This window comes from Cupressus sempervirens, chromosome 4, assembly GCF_028749045.1.
Source record: "Cupressus sempervirens isolate cs-2001-9-10 chromosome 4, ASM2874904v1, whole genome shotgun sequence".
NCBI classification, from domain to species: domain Eukaryota; kingdom Viridiplantae; phylum Streptophyta; class Pinopsida; order Cupressales; family Cupressaceae; genus Cupressus; species Cupressus sempervirens.
Window position 1 is genome coordinate 283,896,227 of NC_143121.1, and position 21,671 is coordinate 283,917,897.

Consider the following 21,671-nt stretch of genomic DNA (forward strand, 5'->3'; position numbering starts at 1 on the left):
TAAACATGTTATTCACTTGCCTCTCTACTTCTTCACCATCGTTCACTTCATTGACTTGACTCCATCGATATTTACATCAAATTTAATTGTTTTTAGTGAGACGTGTTCTCATGAATTTCCAAAAGACTTTTGACTTCCACCCACTAGCTAAATCACAGACGTCAAATCGAGAATAGTTTTCTGACGTATAAAAGTTAAAAAGACCTGCAGTTCGTCTTCATCGAGATTATTTTATTTCTTTATTTGACTATTCCATGCAACATGGACAATGAATGGCCACCTACTTGTCGAAATTTCATCGATAAGAAGGAACATTACAATAAGGCCACAGGAAGCATCCGAAGTTGTGGAAATGGGCATCCCTTAGTGCTATCGTTTAAATAAATCACCATTGGAATTTTCTTTCCAGACTCGGTCAAAGACAGCCAAAGAATGAGAATTTGTTCACGGCAAACATTGGATATAGAGTCTTATTCATGGTATCTGGTTAAGTGTACCATTCATAGAGTATGAGTACGGTCCCCTTCGTAAAGGGGCATCCACAAATGAAAACGATGATGTAGTGATGATGTCATGACTAATATCTTAATAAGATTATTTTATTGAATTGATTGTATATTTTTATATTAAAGATTTTTTATTGAGGTTCAAATGGGTTCTATAGGTGACCCAAATTCGATTGAACCAAATCTCTTAAATTTCAATATATTTGACTACTTACTAAAAGTACATTGAATTTATTTTGGATGTTCTTGCCAAGTACTTCCATCATGAATATGAAAAGGTAAGGGGGAAGCAGATCTCCTAGTTGCAGACCTTTTCAAGTGGAAAAGAACCCCAAGGGGAAAACATTGATCTAAACAGAGAACATAGTCGCACTAACACAACCGACAATAAGTTTCAAATAAATTATCTTAAACCCATATTTAACCAAAAGAGGTTCTAGATAGTTCTAGTTCACTCAATAATAAGATTCCAAGATGGCCTACTTGAGCATTATTCCTAAATGATTGCTATAACTCAGAGTGAACCATTTCATGAGTAGAGATGATGGCATCATGGGTATTTCTTCCTCCAACAAAACCTTTCTAATAAATTTACTATCTTAGATATTAATTGATAGTTTGTTATTTCATAGTTTTCATTTATTGGGGTCTTATGTTGCCATTCCATTTATCCATTATATCTCAATGTGGCTTAGTTTTTCTCATACCTAACATATTTTGAACTAAATGCAAGTAAATAACATTGAAGAAATTCTATAGAAAATATCTAAATATGAAGAAATGGTGTTCTTCTAGGGAAAAGAGGCCAGATGTTATGAGCTTTGAATGCCCTTCAAATGATTAATTATATTTAAAATTATTGTCAACAAGTTTACATAAATGTAATTTTAAATTATTTAAATTAGTACCTATCTATATGATTATGCAATCTCATATAAGTCCATTCATCATGCCAAAATTGTGCAACTCAACTAATTAGAATTGAACCATTATCATGTTATGGTGGATGGGAAAAAAGACACACTGAAATAAAAACTACAAATGAATAACTAACTAGACTCTTTTATGTACTACAACGCCTCTTTCTTCTCATTAATTAAATGACAATAATTACTATATAAAAATACAACATACACAACCTAATAATGATTTATAGATCAACATTGTAATCCAATGCTAAATTCTTACAGAATGCATCTATATAGAGAGGTCTTGAAATTCATAAAAAAAAATTACACAATTTTTTTTGGAAATTAGAGCCCTTTCTAAATTTTAAATTGACCACACAAATATTTAATATTATTCTTTTATAGAATATTTCTATCCCTATCTAGAAACATGAATAAATTTTGTTTTTTTCGAAGATATTATAGATTTTAACAAGGTAGAGAAAATAGTTGCTATAAAATCTTATTATCTAATGCTAGGCATCTCACTAGTACTAAAAGAGGCAATGGTATGTGAAGCAGAATAATTGTTATCACCATATGCAAGCATCACTGCTTCTTCCAATTCTTTAGCCACCGCACTCATTTTGGGTCTTTTTGTTGATTCCTCTTCCACGCACATGTATGCTATCTCTGCTACTTTCCAAGCTGATTCTACGTTATATTGACCACCCAATGAAGGATCCATAAGCTCATCTATTTTTCCACATAAAAGCAAATTGTGTGCCTGATACAATGATTATTTCATTACATTGTTGATGAACATATCCAAAAAAATTGAAATCACTTAATTTGTCTACAAATATATAAATTACCGATTGTATTATTCCATCCTTGGGTGGTACTCCAGATATAATCTCTAGTAAAACCACTCCAAAACTGTAGACGTCGCTCTTCTCATTTAGTGATGATGTTGCAAAATATCTACAATAACATCCACATATTAATCTATGAGTTATTTGTTCCCTATGTTTTTAATTAGGTGAAACACACATTAAGTGTAGCTAAAATCTTTAAGAAAAAAGAAAGATAATGGTGTTATGTGAAATACTCGGGATCAAGATAACCCATTGTCCCTTTCACTTCAGTTGCTATATAAGCGCTAGCACTCTCTACCAATTTTGATATGCCAAAGTCAGCTAGCTTGGCAGACATTTTGTTATCCAATAGTATATTACTGCACTTTATATCTCTATGTATGATTGGAGGATAGCAACTCTGATGAAGGTAAAGTAAACCTGCAAAACATGTATAGAATAGTTGAGACATGGTGTTTTTTTTAAATATAAAAGAACTGTTGCTACCAGAAACAACTTACCATCCGCAGCCTGTCTAACAATGTTCAATCTCGTAAGCCAATCAAGTGGAGTTTCCAATTTGGCCTTGCCTACAAATAGAAAAAAAAATTAAAGTAATATGTAGGGTCGATCAATAAATTTGACTCGAAAAATTATATAGTTAAATTCTAATAACAATATCACAATATAAATGAAATTCAACGCAAAATACCATATAATCGATCAATCAATGTTCCACATGGCATGTATTCATAGACCAATGCCATAATGGGTTGTCTGCAATACCCAATAAGATTTACAAGATTCTTGTGATATATTCTTGACAATATAGCTACCTGAAACCATCGAGAATACATGTTAGAGAAGAATTTGTACCCCAGTGGCAAAATAATTACGAGTTTCAAATGAGATTGTATCATAGACGATTAGTTGAATCTAAGTAGGAGTACTAACCTCATTCTGGAATTCTTTCCGGCCTTGATTAGAATCAGTTTTGTGTATTTTGACTGCGACCTCAAATCCGGAAAGTCTGCCATAAAATACAGATCCAAAGCTTCCCTTACCAATGGGTTTGGAATAGTTATTGGTAGAAGTTTTAATATCTTCCTCTGTGTATTCTACAGCCAGCCTGTGATAATTGTTTTCATTTTCTTCATCTGAGCAAGAACAAATAAAGAAAAATTACTGTCAAAGTCCCCAAGCAGGGTAAAAGTGAAAGAAAGAGGCTTTTCTATTTAAGAATATAAAGACTAAATAGTTGTACAATTAAAATGGATATGTTTTTCACGTACTCAATATTGGAGAAACATCTGCAAATGCGTGTTGTTGTGATGGAACTCGACCATTCGAGGTTTGAAATGGTTGCGATGGGTGTTTGTGTTTCCAAAGGAAAATTCCAGAAAGGATGCCTAAAACTAACATCACCGAGCACACAATTGAAAGCCCAATTACCCAACCTTTTATTTTGCGGCTGCCTACCACAGCATTATTTTGAGGATCGACGCTGCAAAGTAAAATTCACAATTAATAAGCATATCTGTTTTCTTGTCAATCGTATGATGCGTCATGCTAAAGAGGAGGCAAACATAATAGATTGTACAGTTGTAATTTATAAGAATTTTTTTATACCGAAGCTCCAAATTGGGTCTCACTAATCCTCTGGAGACGGTTCCTTCCAATTTATTGCCCTGCAGAAACCTTTTTGAGGAAAATGAAGAAACTCAATAAGAACACCTACTTTCAAAGCTTTACCAGGCAAGCTGCAATGGAGTGACATAGGAAGTGTAGTGAGTAAACATACAGTTGAGTTAACATTTGAAGCTTCTCCAATGATTTTGGAATTTCTCCTGTAAATTGATTGTTTTGCAGTTGCCTTTCCCCGGCCAACAAAGCTGCAAAGATTAGGAAATGTGTAGAAAAAGTACCTTTCTAATTCATACAACAAATTTCAGATGGTAGGCACTCATAGGTATCTTACAGAATTCTGAGATTCTTCAATGAACTGAGGTCTGGAATATGGCCGGACAAACTGTTGTTTCCTAGCAGCTACAATAGGCAGCTTAGATTTAGTAATACTGTATAAATCAATGTGATTTTTATCGAAACCTACCTTGACATTCTTATTTCAAAGGTAAGTTAGTATACAGCTATGAAAAATCTTACCAGTTGTGTTAGTGCTGTTAAGTCCGCTATATCTTTAGGTATGACGCCCCCGAGATGCAGATTTGTTAGATTGCTGTCGAATGTTTTTTTGAAACCAAACATATTAATAATAGCATAAGATATATAATTGAAAGAATTAATATTATTAGATTTTCAGATTTTATTAGTAAGATAAGTTTTTTTCTGGAATTGATTGTGTGTAATTTTTATGATCAACTATTCAGATCACACCGGATGAAAAAGTGTAGGATTAGAAAAAGATGCAGATGAAACCTAATGAGATATAAGAAGCAAAAAGGATAGGATGGCATTGTTTGGGTGTCATCCTCTATTCTCTCCTTATATCTCTTGAGCTAGGTTTGGTCCACATCTTTTTACTATTTGTAATCCTCTGCTTTGTCATGTAATTAAAACATTGATGATAAAAAATACACAATTCAATCTAGAAAAAAAAATTACTGAAATTTGCAATTCTGTTTACATGATAATGACTCGCGGAGGATCATCGTGACTGCAGGTGATCCCTGTTGAAGAATAACCAGCTGGTAAACATGGATCTCCTCCTGTCCAATCGTCTGGAACATGTATTGCCTCTGCTATTTTTCTGATTGCAGCCACTGAATTCACACAAACATTAATGTGCATATAGTGTTGTCCAATTTACATGCACAGCATTTGGAACATCGCCATGAAATGGGGAAAGAAGTTTTACCATCTACGGAGTATGTAGTCTGCACGTCCAGCTTCCTATACATTTCTGCTCCGTTTATGAAGGGTCCCGACTGCGATGTAGAACTGGGTTGTAAAATTATTTTTATACGGTCGGCAGTGTAAAGTGGTAGCTCTTTAATTGTTTGTGAGCATTGCAGAAAGTTTAGATGTATGACATCTGATATCTGGTTTTGATTAATGAAGGCAGTGAAATCGTGTGTGAGGTTTGTCTGGATGATGTTGCAGAAATAGAGAGCAAAAGAGTACATTCCTGGCTCAGCGAAATCTAATAATGGAACTGTCAATTTCTCTACTCTTCTCTTTGCAACAGCAGTCCTTGATACGTTTAGGGGCAGTTTATTCGGTAGTTCGCTGCCTAAAGATTTTGTCTGCTCGTCATTGGCGGTAATATTCATCGCAGTCTTGAGTGCGTATTGGAATCCCCATATGCGGTCGAATGGATCCTCTGGGTACCTGCCAAATGCCATCACGATTTCGGAATTAGATTAGGAGAAATGATCTAGTAGCCAGTAGTTCAGGCTATCTGCATGTTAAAATTTGCTAATTTCTTTTGGCTGAATCTCTATAGGTAAGTGAAGAGATTAAAGTTAAATTTTTCAACTTTCTTACATTTAAGGAGCTTTCTGTAAAATTCTTAAGAGTACAAGGTTGTCTAAAAGTGCTATTTCAAAGGTTGCCCAATACCCATCATAAAAACTCCCAAAAAGCTCCTCACCTTAAAAAATAGTACTTTTTGCACAAATTAACCAATCAAAAATCAAGAAAAATAAAATTGAAAAAAAGCCAACAGCTTTTGATTTACTCATATTGTAGTATTCATTTAACCTAGGTGATGTTCATAAATACACTCAGATTTCATGGGAGGTCACCCATTCCAGCACTACTCCAGCTTGAGTACACTTAACTACCTTAACCACCGAGTTTCCTCCATGATTAAACTCGGTGTGCTTGCAACCCACTTGTTAAGTGCGTTCAAGCTGGAGTGAACTCCCCCACCGTGTTTCACCTCTGTGAGCATCATCTAGATTTAATAGATGATAAATGTTTCATTTATTCTCATCAAAGATAGATTCGAATGAATCACTATTCTAAAACATAAATCAATAAATTTAACTCAAAAACTTCACACAGTTAAAGACAGTTACCTTATGTTAGAAGATATACCACAATTTATTCGATTTGCAAGGCTCAAGGCGTACTTTGCCAAATCCGTTGAGTTATACATGGAGGATTCGAGTGGGCGCAGCTCGATGCTTGAAATGAAAACAACGCCCTCTCTTTCTGTTTGAGGATTGCGGGCAAGGCATAAACTCAGGTTCTCTCTTTTGGCGGCCAAGATGATCTCGTAGTATCTGTAGGTCTGATTGTTTACACCAGATAGGTTTACACTACTCCACTTGATTCCCTCGATAGTTAAATCGAAGTATCTCGCCAAAGGACTTGTGGAATCAGGAGCGAAAGATGCTCTTACCAAGTAATTTACACGAGGCTCTACGGGGAGCATGTAGCAATACTTTTTCACTCGTACATTGGTAAAATAGGCAAATGTCAGGTATTGTAATTGGAGGACTTCTGATGAACGCAGCAACGAAATGTTGCGAGTTTTAATGAAAGGGGCGTCGGAAATCCAGAGTAGGTCATTCTTGTCTGTTACATTATCATTGGCACCGCAGTTGATGTTGAGGAAGCCTATACGGAAAATATCAGACGCTTGAATATCGCACATTAAGTTACATTTCAAAACTGAAACTATTAAAATAGTTAAAATTAATTTATTTTTTCCAAACTCAATTTTCTAGATATGATGTTTAAAAATAGTCCAAAATTACAGTTTTATGTAATATCGAAATGAAATGAGAATCAAAAGAATGTTACCATCTGAATTTGAGTGTGTGAAACTGAACAACCCAATGAGAATAGTCATCAGCAACAAGCCCGCTCTCATCAATTCCATGTCCGACAACTCCCCGACCTGCTAAAATCTGGATATACAAACTCCATCAGAAAAACAACAATAAAAATGAATGCTAATTTGATTACATAACAAGAAAAAGTCCAGCCACAATCATATTACTCTTATGAAAATAATGCTGCCTGCGATGTGCCAACTAAAGGCCTCTTAAGGAATGCTGTGCATTTTGACAAGAGTAGGATTTACATATATACGGAAAAAGTTTTCATTTATACCTGTTTGGAAGATAATTGGAAAAGGTCAGCAAGGTGTGGGAGAAGCTTCGTAGTCAGATAATGTGAAGATTCCTAGTGACTGCAAACATTGAAAGCGTGTGGGGTAACATGGGATCCCCTTGCCTTGTGAGCTTCCGCTTGAAGAATAGTCAGAAAGATCGATATGTACGTGACATAAATTTGTATTTTATTTAATAAGTCAAACTTGGTTCAGAATAGCTTTCTGAGCATAGCTTTCTGAGCATCTACCTTTCGACCACGGTCAAAAAGATGTCCAGCTCGTCTTCATCCCCCGCGTTCATAGATATTTAAATTACATACATTAATTATCTTTGATTTCTTGACTTTGACTATTCCATGCAACATGGACGATGAGTATACACCAGATGTGACCGTTTTGAGAGTTTATTAATTAATTTAAAATTTACATCTGGTGCATATTATCGGCTATTTAGCCAAGGCGGATGATGAGTGGGCACTTACTAGTGGAAATTTCATAGATATGCAATTTCTTTGAAAAGGACAATTTGAGGCGAGAGGTAGCATCCTAAGTTGTAGAAATGGGTGTTGTCTAGGGTATAACTTATATGCACTTTTTTGTAATTAAAATATGATATATTAATATTATTAACACTTCGTCTGGGTGTAGATAAGTTGTTTTATAGTAAATGGTGTGGCAATGCGTCTTTCTTACTCTCATCAACACTCTTAGTCAAAGATAAACTTTAGAACGAGAGTTTACAAACTAGTTATGTATGACGTCATTTATCGTGCAACCAAAATTCAGTATCACAAGGTCTAAATATAATTGACTTAGTAAAAATTAAAATAAAATAGTATGAATGTTTGCATTCTGGTAAATCTCATCATAAAGAGATATATACAAATGACAAAAATGATGTAATGATGATGTCATTATTGTATTGATGAATTATTTTGAGTGAATTGATTTAGGTGGGGTTGGGTTGTGTGTGTGTGTGTGTGTGTGTGTGTGTGTGAGAGAGAGAGAGAGAGAGAGAGAATCTTTATATATTTGTCCCCTCTCTATCTCTATGTTTATAATGGTTTTGAATTGGGTGTTAAGCATGGAATCTCAGAATAATCTATATCTATTATGATACTCTTGGTCTGTATTCTTTTTCATATGTGTTCCATTCAAAAAGGTGGGTAAGGTCAATTTAAAACTAATTTGGCATATTTTTCATACATTTTATAGTACATGAGGTCAAATTAGTTTTGATTAAAGGAAAATTGGTTCTATAGGGGCTAGAAAATAAAGATTTTACAAACTAGGTAAAGAGTATAAAAAATAGTACCAACAACTTGTTCTAGAGTGTGGTTCTCATTGCACCAAAAGACTATTATGTCAATGCCCAATACAACCACTCAACTTATAGTACATAGGAGGTGGTTAATCTCTTAACATGAATCCCAAAGGGAGTCTAACAATCACCCCCTCAACATTACCCGAGGGTCTGAGAATTCAAACCTATGAGCAAGCTCTGATACCACTTGTTAGAGTGGAGTTGCCATTGCACCAAAAGACTGGTCTATCAATGCCCCCTATCTCTACAGCTAATGGACACAGAAAAGGGGTTGGGTGGCCTCAACTATTATTAACCCCAGCGCCCTAAGGGCTCTGGCCCTACTATTCTAAAGGGGCCCTATGATTCCCTCTTGCTTGGGAGGATATAGAGCTATTCCTCCTACCTGGATAGCTTCCCTTAGAATAGTAAGGGTTACCCAACCCTTCCTCCCACCAACTATATCCACCCACACTAAACTAGATTTCTTGGGGGAGAGACACACCACTCGCCCTATAGGGCCTCCTCCCACCTTGCAAGGGGGGATGGGTGCCCTACTATTCTAACGCCCCTAAAATAGATTATTGTGATGCATGTAGAGGAAGATAAAGCCTATGGAGATAGTTAAGCTCTTGTCACAAATCCCGAAGGGTGCATTGAACATTTTGCCAACACAACTAAACATACAAGACTAAACAACAAAAACAACCAAATGGCACAATGGACTAACATCCATACAGACCACAAATATTTTACCAGGCTCTCATTTGTAAGAGCCCTATCAACAATAATACTTTTCTATTTCTCAACTATATTATCAACTAGCTTACTTCCCCTATGCTTACTCCTTATTCTAGTAGCAGGCCTCGACATGCATTCTTTATCATTCATGTCCTTGGCCCTTTTGTTAAGAAGTTAAATTATTGGTATGATGTTGTTTGTGTAATAAAAGGGTCTATAGTAAGGTGATAGCTTCAAATCAATATGAAAAGAAACATACTAAAAACAAAACCTTACAACTAAAATATAATTTAATAAAATAACTCTTGTAATACCTTTCCAAAAAAAGCAACTCATAATTACCATTAAATAATTCTAAATAGGTAGATGAGGTTATTTAAAAATATGAGCTCACGTACTTGAGGTCAAGGTCTTTCTTACTATTTTCGAGTCACGGTTCACTCGTAGGAGGACTCTTTTGCGTCTTTCTATACATACGATGTACGACAAAACGTAAAGTATTAATCGCCTTCCACGGAGCACAGGATGCCGACCCCACCCTTTCTGAAAATATTGTCAGTGGTTATTTAATGAAGTGAAAGAGTATTAAATAGAACCTATTTTAACAAGAAACACAATGGGTTCCTCCTATTTCTTAGGTAAGTAAAATTTATAGATGAAAACTGAAATAGATAATGATAGTTAAAATAGAAAGAACATATCTTATTTTAAGAAATATTTATATAATAATAGAAGAATGATTAAATCATTGAATTATTCATTTCTATCATTGAAAATGTAAATTGGAATTTATTAGCTTAAAAATAATTACATCTACTAAAAACATATTATAGATTAATCTGTATATTATATGGTACACAGTAAAATAAAAAATAGGTCTATATTTACTAGTGGGGAAGTAATCATTATAGAATAGAATTGATAAAACATTTATATAACAATAGAAGTTTGATTAAATCATGGAATTATTCGTTTCTACCATTAAAATTGTAAATTGCAATACATTATTTTAAAATTAATTATATCTATTAGAAATATATTAAAATTATTAATTTGTATATTATATGTTACAAAATAAAATAAAAAATAGGTCTATATCCACTATTGGAGAAGTTATATATATATATATATATATATATATATATATATATATATATATATATATATATATATATATATATATATAATTTTAATATTTGAAATACATATAACTTATTGTCAAAATTATCATCATGTTTTTTAAATTAATTTAATTATAAATACATTAAAATATTTTCAATTTTTAAATAAAATTTTAATGAAACTTTTTGAAATGTTTGTAACTTTACATATTTCATAAAATAACATTTAGTGATAATTATAAATTTCTAAATTAGCAGAAATAAATGACTTCAAAGATAGGCACAATAATTTTTTTAAATAAAATCTACTTAACCTTTCACAAATGATAAAGATGTCATTAATGATGACACATTTGCATCTTTTAATTGTGTACAAATATTTATATTTTTTGTCTAAGCAATTGAATTTTACTTCCTACAAAAAATAGTGTAGTCCAATAAGATTAATGGAAAAAGAGATTTTTAAAATCATCAAAAAATAAAAAATAAAATAAAAAATGATATAAGCATTTGAAGTTGCATTTAATTTTTTTTAATTCAATGATCTAATTGGTAAATTTAATTGAGAAAATGAGTTGAATGAAAGCAATAGTATCCCCTTTAGCAGAACTAATAATCATACATTTTACATATATTTGACTTTTAAAATATTAATTTTAAAAGAGTTTTAAAAATTATAACACATATACTAATAACATTTTTTTTTATTTTTTAAAATTTTTTTGCAATTAACTCATTTGTACATCTCTATTAGAATATTTGTGCACAACTATTGGCATATTTGTTCTCAAGTACTAAAGTTTTTGACATAACAATTATTGATTTATTTTTTAGTGAGTATGAGCTAGCACTTCAAAATTACCAGTTTTTAACCTTGGATGATATCTAGGGAGTTTCAATAGTATGTAGAAGTTAAGAAATATTATTAAGGTGTTAATTCACATACCAAGAAAACAAAAGAAAATTGTCAAAATCTAACATATAATTTAAACTCTATAAATGCATCAAGTTAAGATGTGCAAGTGTTGAAGCTCTTCTCTAAGAAAATAACTAAAAATAATACATTGTACAATTTGATGACCACTTGGAAAATTACTAAAAAGAGAGAGGAGCATAAATGAGGTTGACTCATTTTGTTCCTAATATTTTTTCTATTGTGAGGGAATAAACAAGGTCCCACATTAACATTTGGGTAAAGGAACAAACCACATCCTACAACAACATTTGGGTTAGTTAATTTTAAAAACATAAACCAATTATAAAGAATATCTTATTGAATATCTATGTTGATCTATTAACATTGTAGTCCAATATATATTTTAGAAGGATGTTATGTGATGTTAAAAGTTTTATGGTTCAATTTATTGTGTCTTTTTTCATATGAATTTTTATATCTTAATTAGCTTTTCTTCTTAATTAGTTTAGCCTAATGTTTCTCTTTCCTTTTTAATTTCAATACAAGCTTATGTTTTTTCTTCATAGTGTGATTGTATACATTATAAAAGCCTCCTTCACACTTTCCCTGTGACACTTACTTTTTTTCATCTATTGTTTAATGCTTGTCTATTTTCTTTTATATAAATTTAATTTTTCTTATTGTTCCTCTTATATTTTGTACTTTGCAAATAATATAATATCAAATCATTACCATTTATCTCTCATTGATTCTCTTAATTGTCACAAAAAAATGTGAGACAAATGAGGTAAAACATTAAATGTATTTCACATGTTTAATATTTTCCTATTTTCCATCAAATTTATTTGTGTAAGGCCTACTAACGATCACCTTCTATATTGCCACCCTTTTGTTACATAAATTAGTTCTAGAAAACTATAGGAAATCCATAATATGTCTTATTTTACCTATTAAACATCACAAAAAAAATCACCCTTGCATGTTATCATCTTCGACATTTAGAATATCAAAATTTTCTAAGACTTTGTGAACTTCCAAGAATTTAAAAAAAAAATCTTTTGAGCTTTAGATTAGAATATTTTCAAGCTTCTCACTAGCCTATTTTTAGTTATTTATTTCTCTCTCTTAACATTACACTATTGAATTTCCTCTCTTCCATAGTCATTAGTTATTTCCTCTTTACCTTCCTCATTTCCCCCCCTACACCTTGTTCAATCATCCTTCCCCAAACTCATGACATGTATCTGTGTCATCCACCTTTTACATCTCATTGTGTTACCTCTTTCTCCTAGTTGCCTTTTCATCATCCTTTTCCACTTTAGAGTATTTTATTTTTCAACCATTATTACTAACATATTATTTTGACATTGCTACAATTACATATTTCCCATATTACGGTGTCTATTGGTCATAACACTATTATGTTTAAGGATTTAATGCTTATTTTATCTCAGTAATACTATTGTGGTTTTGGGTCCCCTTGAAAAAAAAACTTTGGGGCAATAGTGATAGGTCACAATGTATCCAACTTGTTTTAATTATCATTTAATAATAAATATGATAAATATTGTCTAGTATCATATCATTATAAATGATGTCAATTCAGATATGCAAGTGACTTAGGAGATTATTTGTTATCTATCTATTGTCTGAGATAGCTTTAGTATTATGTGAAAAGTTATATTTTATGTGAAGGTTGCAAAGAGTGGATCAATAATTTTATATTGAGAAGATTACACATATTTGGTTATATCACAAGGCAATAAATTTGATTATCAAGATACTAATGTTAATATTGTAGTCTATTTCAACATTCATATAAAACTCTTCTACAATACAAGAGTAATATGTATGATATTCAAAATATAAATTTTGTATTATTTATAAATATATGGAAATGACCATACGTATATGACTTTTTTAAAATTTGATCAAGGATCACTATTTTGGCTTACTATTTTGCATATTACTTGATGGTTTGTTATTGAATAGTATTAAATGCATTTGAGGCATAGTTTAGTTTATTTTATGGTCTTTTACAATATTTCATGTGCTATCAAATTTTAATATTTTTTTATAGATAATCGGTCGAAGCCTAGATTATTTATTATTCATTTTATTATTATTGTTAGATTAATTATTATTATGTAAAATTCAAACCCAAGACCTTTCCGATGAGAGGCTCGCAATTTACCAATGCATTGTAGGCTCTTGCCTCATATCAAGGACTTCTCATTTTCTTATGGCTACAAAGGGTTATATAGTTGCATCACATTTGGACTTCTTATATTTCCCTCTTATGTTAAAAAAAGTCTTCCTTAGAATAAAAGAGTCAAGAGATGTGTTAAACTACAATGACATAAGATCACAATGGGCCAAAAAAATATTGAGGGGATAGGGGAAGGTGTTCTCCTTTTGGAAATAGAGCAAGGTGTTGTGTGTTTGTGTGCATAATTAATATTCACATTATTAGATGAATCAATCTCATTTAGGGCCTATAAAGTATTATCAAAAAGTGTCATATATTAGGTCATCAACAAAATGTGTGACAAATTTTAAAAGTAGTTGGAGATATCAAATGAATAAATTCTTAGCTATCTACCAATGTGTGTTAAGAATCAAGAATCCATGAACACATAGTTAGAGGGAGTCCACATGCTCCAAAAAAAGCTCAAGAAAAACTCTGTTTTGTTTCTATTTTGTAAGGGATGTATAAAATTAAATTGGACGTGTCTACGATTAAATTAGCAATCTTCTTCACTTCATACGAGTAAGATATGAATTGTTGGAAAGACATTTTAATTTTAAAATGATGAATTCTAATTTATCTTCATCATAATTATTTATAAATTAGCTTATTAAATTTTGATGTTATTGTGTGATTTTTTCCAATCATTAAAATATAGATATAATTATTTTAAGCAATCATTTTTCTACACATAAAACAAAAAAATGTTAATGTGGGATTTTTTTTGAAAGGAACTTTTATTTAGTATAATTAAGATAACTTCATTAAATTTTGTTCCATTGCAAAAGATGAATGAGAAAATATAGAAACACAAATTTCATAATAGGAAATTATTCTAATGAATAGTTGTATTGTTTATTGAAAATGTAGCATCCATTATATCCTGTTCCATCTTGTTCCTTTCTTGCATCATAAGATTATATAATGATATGAACCAATTGAAGTATATAGAAAGTGGGTTCAAGTTTTTTGGATTAGTGCTTTTATTATAAAGATACATATATTTTGTGATATTGAGAAACAAAAACTCATCAAGCCTGTATTTACAATTTATGAATACATTGAAAGTTGTGAAAATTTAATGATCGTGGATATAAAATAGAGATTATCAAAATGTAATAGATATCATACTCTATTTTATTTTTTTCATATGTCTATTTTTATATAAAAGATTAATAAAAAATCAAGTCATAAACAAGAGTTGAATATGTCATTTGTATTAATTGGTCAATAAATAAATGCACAAAAATATTCTAAGTGTTTATATAATAGTATTTGTCAAAGTACATATATAAATTTACTTATGGCATCTAGACATCATCAAATATCTCAATATTTCCTATTCTCAATTTTTCTAATTTTTTAAAAATATTGTATTATTAGATATGACTAGACATCTAGGATTTTGCATAAGTTTATATTGGTTGTGTTAATTCATTAGTCAGGCTATGCAAGTAATCTGGTTATATTAGTTATGTTAATTACAAGTTAGTAGGCTTTTCCCTATTAAATTATTTTCAATATTTTAAGTCATTTTATTTGAAATGGTTGTTTTGAGAACCTAGAGTATCAACCATCAAATTCACAAAGAAAATTTCCTTTGAAATTTTTTTAATATTGATATAACATGTCAGTTTAAAAAAATAAAATTGAAAAATACAAAGTTTTGACCATTTCCTAAATATGTTGTAGATTCTTATTGGAACTACAATTGGAACAATTGTTATGTTGTCATTGATGTCAAACCTTATTGGTGAGATAGATGTTATTTGAGTAGAGTGTCATATCAAGATGATTGATGAAGAGGATTTGAGAAGAATACATAACAAAAGGACCTATATGAAAGGTTGAGTTATGTGAAACTACATTGGGAAATTGATAAACTAGACATTGACAAGATAATGTGATTGTTTAATCATAACCTAAGTGGAGAAGAGAGTGGTATTGAAGCCTAGATGAAATAATAATAGAAGATCAAATGCATAGGCTTGACTAAGAAAAAGAGAAAAGTAAGGAACTAGAAGTATATGTTGAGTGATGCTTGTATTGACCGAGAGATAGTATAAGCTGAGCAGAATATAGTGTCAACTGAGCATCAGTATTTACTATGTATCAAAAAGTACATGTCGAGTAGAATAGATAATATTGAATGTGTATCAAAAAGTGTTTCAAGAAGAAAAATTAGTATTGACCAAGTAATCCAGTGATGACCAAGTATTAGAAGACAGTGTTGGCCGAGTGACAATTTAATTTTGACAGTATGTGAGAAAATCTTAATTTCCAACCAGCACAATTGAATTCTTGGAATATGAAAAGTGTGTTGAAGATAAGGATGGAACACCTTGAGTATTTTATGTAAAACAAATTATTTTTATACACTCCTAGGCATTGATTCAGAGAGAAGTTTGGAGACACTAGTACATTTTGACTCATTCTTTGACAAAAAATGGTCAAATTTTTGACTCATATTGGTCTAATTTTTTACCAATTGGTTTTTGGATATTTTTATCATCAAAAATTTGACCAAAGCTTGTAGGTGTCAGAATTGCAACGATTTATTTGGTCAAAATTGGCCTCTCTTGTTAAGAAGACTATTGGTTGAAATTGCAACCAAGTTTGGTCAAAATGTCAACCAAAGCATCAACCATGATGCCAAACCCATGACGACATCCTAGTCAATGCATTGGTCAAAATTTTGACAAATATTTGGTGGAAATGTCAACCAAGATTGGTTGAAAGTTCTACCAAAGTTGGGAAGCATTGGTGGAAATTTCGACCAACATGTTATGTTTTTAAAAACAATTACTGGAAGATAAATATCCAAAGTAATCACTGATGGTATCTTGGTTAATGATTATTTTTGATATTTACATTCAAGTCTTTGGTGGGTCTACCAGCACCTTGAAATGAGATTTCATAGACCTATATTGATGGCACCACAAGTGGCTACAGAAGGATGAGGTTCTCATCTATCAGAGTGTCTCATTCCCTACATCTAGACCATGGAGAGGGAGAGAATATATGTTGGGGTCATAGTATGTTGGTCCACCTATACCATGAGTAGGCATATGAGTTGACCTTATCCTATTGATTCTTAGCTCCCTCACACCCACATATGTCAAAGTTAACCCAAAACACACATGATTGAATCTACACACAAAGTAGAGGGTACCCACCATGCTTAATATCATATTCATAAAATGATCAAAGCTCCTAGCAACACAAGGCCTCCACTAAGTGATTAATGATTAAGCTACCAAGATTAAGCTGGCCCATGTATTCATCTAATTATAGATGGCTTCTAGGAGATTTTTTTTTTGAGCATGTAGTATAATTCCCAATTGATTCATTTTCAACATAATAGTTATTCCACAGAAAACAATAAAAAAAATTATTGCATAATTAAATGAATACATAACTACAAGAGAATTACATTGCCTCAAGTAGTAATTGCTTGAGGAGATGTAACCTCGAACTCACGAGTAACCTTAACACATCATCAAGTCATTCACTTTATTCCTCTGAAATAGTACATAGTAGATAGTTGTAGTAACAACTTAGTGAATAGAAAATCAAGGTAGAATTTAAGTATATCACATGTGCATTGACTAATCCACCAACTGTTGGAAAAACTAGACTTTATACACATTTTGAGAGAGTGGGCTTAGTTACATCTTAAATTCTGCTAGGGAGACACATCACACCTCCCTAATATTGATGGTAAATTATTCCTTTATGAAACTAAAAGGCCTCAACTAACTAACGGTGTCTCAGTAGTGTTTGAACTCTTAATCAACAGACAAGAACATAGGAACATGCAAGAATCACTACACAAGTTAATAGAACATGATATTATCATCCCACATACTCCTCCAGATCATCTAGGTGTTAATTCCTTCCAAGACAGAGTTTGAAAAGTTTTCTGGCAATTGCATTTGGTTTGTGTCCTCTAACTTCTTCCACACAAATTGCAAGGGCCCTCTTAACAAAAAAGTATCCATTCACATTATACCATTAATAACAATATGATAGTATAATAATCATGGACAATCACATACCATAATCATTCATTATATATAACATATATATCATAATTAAGTGAAAAGATTGTCCACACATTAAAGTTTGATGGAAGTAATGAATAGGATAAAGAAGCTAAAATAGTACCAATTGCAAGACTCATAACTTCCCCAATTACACTTTTAGTTGTCCTCACACAAACAAGGGCCTAAGATTAAAATATACCACATCACATCTATAACCTATGAATTTTTACTTGTGGCTATTTTATTGATTTTAATTATTTTATTGTTTTGATCTGAGTATAATTTTTTAAAGAGTTTTAATGTCTGTCATCTCATCATCAACATCTTATGCCTCCTCCCCTACATCATCATTCTCATGGTCTTGCCAATACACAACTTAACTAAGAACATTTTAAAGTTCATATCAAGCACTACTATTATTTCAAGCTTACATAGAAAAAATGAAAATCAATCATTAACTTGTGTCAATGTCTAGAAAATAAGCAAGCATTTAGTATTTACTAGTTTATCTAAAACAAAACTTATAAAAGTTGAACTAGGCTTACACTAAGCGGCATATCATTGTTAGACAAGTCATATTCTAAATCAATATCTTGAAGTCCTCTTCCTATCACCTACATCTCCTGCCCAGTCAAAACCCACAATTCCTTGCATCATCAATTCATCATTCCCTAAATATCTCATACCAAAATTTATTATGCCCTTCAATTGCAATAACTCATTGTATCTACCTTGACTATGTCAAAGACTATTTCTAACACAACTAATAGATGTATATTGTATGTCAAAATATGAAATAGTATGGTATGTTCTCTGGAATAAAACATATTGTGGTTGTTTGGGGGAAGAAATCATTAAAATGAGTGTTCTTCTTTGTAAAAACCACTCATTTGGAAGTTATAATTTAGGAAATGGTATGGTAATGGGTTCTGAAAGACCATCTAGCTATAATGAATTCCCTTTCTTTGGCAATAAAGATATAAGTTAACTTGTAATAGCACCTCCAACCTTTACCTCAGATATTTGACTACTTCTAAAGCTAAACCAAATAATGGATATATGGTGACATGATGGAGTTTGGTGCTAAGAAAGACATGTTGGCTCCAATTTGCTATATAGTAAAATAAAATGAGTACACCCATTATTTAGCATAGTAATATAGGATATTATTTTTTAGAAATATCTTGCCAATATAAAATAATCAAGAAGTAGAGAAAGGTCAAATCAAGTAATGGATTGAAAAATAATGATTCAAAAAAGCTGCAAAATTAGATGTTGTAACATGCAGTAGGATACAATTAATATTGATAAATGTCTTGCATGGGATCTTGAGTTATGTGGTGCAACACAAACAATGACTCCATAGTCTTAGGTCGTAGAAGGTTGTGGTAGTCTACATATCTAATTATTATGTCATCTAGGAACTCAAAACTTTTATTCCCTCCCTATAATCCATCTTCATAAAATTCCTATTTCAGAAGTTTCAAATTCATAATCATACCCTCAAAACATGCTATAGAAAACATGAGCAGTAAGAAAAATAACAAAATTTATTTGATGCAGGTTATTAATTCCTCAAAATTATCTCGCGTGCATGTATGAAAATGCATAATTTCTGGTGCTAGGCCAACCAGTAGTTTATATAAAATACATCTCATAACAAGTCTACATGAAGTTGTTGATGAAGACAAAGAGGAAGAAAAGCTTGATGAAGAAAGAATGATACTAGTTGGTACCATTTTATGTCCCTTGAAGATTGGGCAATCTTTTTTCACAAGGATTGTCAAGGCTAAGAATAACAAGGTAGATACCAAGAGAATGGTGAAAGGCCAAAAAAGATGGCACAATGATGATGAGAAGTTGCTGACAAGGGTAGGGGTATCTAGGCTTGAGGAATATGAAGATGAGGACAATATAAGAATGAAGAGTCATGTGAAAACTATTCCAAGCATGTGTATGGGGATAACCTATACTAGTATGAAGGTATTGCTTTGGTTTTTGATACAAATTATGATTGTGTCGCAGGTGTATCCTCATGTGGTACATACTTATATCTTGGTGGACTTCACAAGGTTGTGTCAAAGTTAGCAATATGCAAGCATGGAAAAGAAGAAGGTACATTCACAAGGACTTCAAGTAGACAAGTAAGCGTGGAGCATCACAAGCCAAAGTACAAATGTTCTTGATAACTTGGCAATGTTTGTATTGTTTAGTATGGTGAACCTCAACACGTGTTGGTTGCAATTGCAAAATTCAACTAAATATGTTTTGAATCAAATAGCTCAAAATAAAGTAATAGAAAATGCTTCTAAAACAATATCCTACTTCTAAAAAATAGTAATAAAATTCTTTTAAAGCAATATTTTATATCTCAAAAGACCATAATTGATACTGAAATATTCTCATTGATAACCATTTTAGTAGATATTTAAAATAGTTAAGGGGGTTTTAATAGTTTTTAATTAGATTATAAAGACATGCCAGTACAAAAGAAGAGAACAACTATTTGAGCTACATTTTAGGTACTATTTTTCAAGTAGATTTTCCATGTTATTGCATATAAGTGGGCGATAGAGCTAAAAACATCAACAAACATTGAGTTGAGATTTTGCAAGATTATAGGTACAAGCTGCAATGGAATGTTAAAGCATGAGAAGCATTCCCTGTCAATGGTATAGTTGGTGCAGCAATCTATCAAGATGTTTAAAGCTCAAAAATATATTAGAAATGCTTCAGGAGAGATTAAGATAAATAAGTGCACAAGACTAGCACATGAATTCTACTAGGGCATGTGTTAAAGTTCCTAATACCTATATTAACATGCATAATGGTTTCACTATATGTCTAAAGTAATAATCTCTATAGTGATTAAAGACAAACACTGATCTTTTGTATAATCCTGATGTTTCACCTGTATGAAAACCATATGTTGGTGCTTGAAACTACTGACAACAAAATGCTCAATACCAAAATGATAATACCCATATAACCTAAGGGTTAGCCAATTCCTATTGACAATTATATGTGCACACCACTTGGACCCAACTTCAACAAAACCAAAGATGGTTTTCTACTCTTTAGGCTCTGCAAAACCAAGGTGGGTATACCTAGGGATGACTCAAATGCAAACTATCGTATGAGATTTATCTTAGTTTCATTCTAATTCTCATCTTCTATCTTCAAACAAATATATAGTTTAACCAATTCTTTAATATTCTTAGGGTTATACACATCCCTCTCAAGCAAATCTGGTCATAATTCTCCTAAGATTTACAAATATTTCTGGTAATAAAAGCTACCTAAGACTCAAAAATACAATATAAACAAGTGATGACCAGCATTATAACCTTGAACCATGAAATGAAAATGAATTTTGAATTTATAATTGATTTAACATGTAGAAGCAGAATATATTCTCAATTGTTTCTGATTTGTATGACTAGTGCATTATCCATGGGGCAAAGAGTCAACTATTGGCAGGAGATCTGGTTCAAATAACTTGTAAATGAATCTATCAACTATAATCACCCATTTCCATTCTTATGAGATATCCTTTTCATAAACTCATAAATCCTACTGACTTACTAAAGCATTTACATAATCCCTTGAATTAAGAGCAACAATAAACCAATATACAACCCATCTAGACTGCATTTAATCAATTGAACCTTATTCAAATGACCTCAAAATCAACAAACTCATAAAAAGGAGACAAAATTAGTGACATAGATCCAGTGTAAATACCCTTTTGCATTATCCTTTTATATGAATAATACAATAACTAGTAGAAACTCATTGAGAAACCCAAAATATCTTGCTGATTTTGTCATTTCTTTATGTCATCAAAGAGTACAACAATTGAAAGAAACTCAAAACAACTACATATGACTAGATCGACTGTACTTTCTTTAAATGTTGAAAAATATACAAATATTCAAACCATCACAATGCCTTGAAAACTCA

At 31.6% G+C, this 21,671-nt stretch overlaps 1 protein-coding gene across 2 annotated transcripts; it reads right to left on the minus strand.

The window, feature by feature from the left end:
* Positions 1-1,669: 1,669 nt before the first annotated feature.
* Positions 1,670-7,351, minus strand: LOC149561108 (putative LRR receptor-like serine/threonine-protein kinase At1g67720). 2 transcript variants are annotated; one of them, XM_089824960.1, is made up of 16 exons: positions 7,333-7,351; positions 7,021-7,127; positions 6,291-6,834; positions 5,126-5,598; positions 4,895-5,030; positions 4,414-4,486; positions 4,229-4,296; positions 4,052-4,123; positions 3,880-3,948; positions 3,543-3,754; positions 3,205-3,407; positions 2,963-3,086; positions 2,772-2,840; positions 2,505-2,691; positions 2,269-2,377; positions 1,670-2,180 (listed from the first exon to the last, which is right to left on the minus strand). In XM_089824960.1, exons 2-16 carry the CDS (start codon positions 7,097-7,099, stop codon positions 1,920-1,922), a joined length of 2,679 nt encoding a protein of 892 aa, XP_089681086.1. In that variant the 5' UTR covers positions 7,100-7,127; positions 7,333-7,351; the 3' UTR covers positions 1,670-1,919. The 2 variants fall into 2 exon arrangements, with proteins under 2 accessions (XP_089681086.1, XP_089681085.1); XM_089824959.1 differs by lacking the exon at positions 7,333-7,351 and adding an exon at positions 7,220-7,304.
* Positions 7,352-21,671: the final 14,320 nt, after the last annotated feature.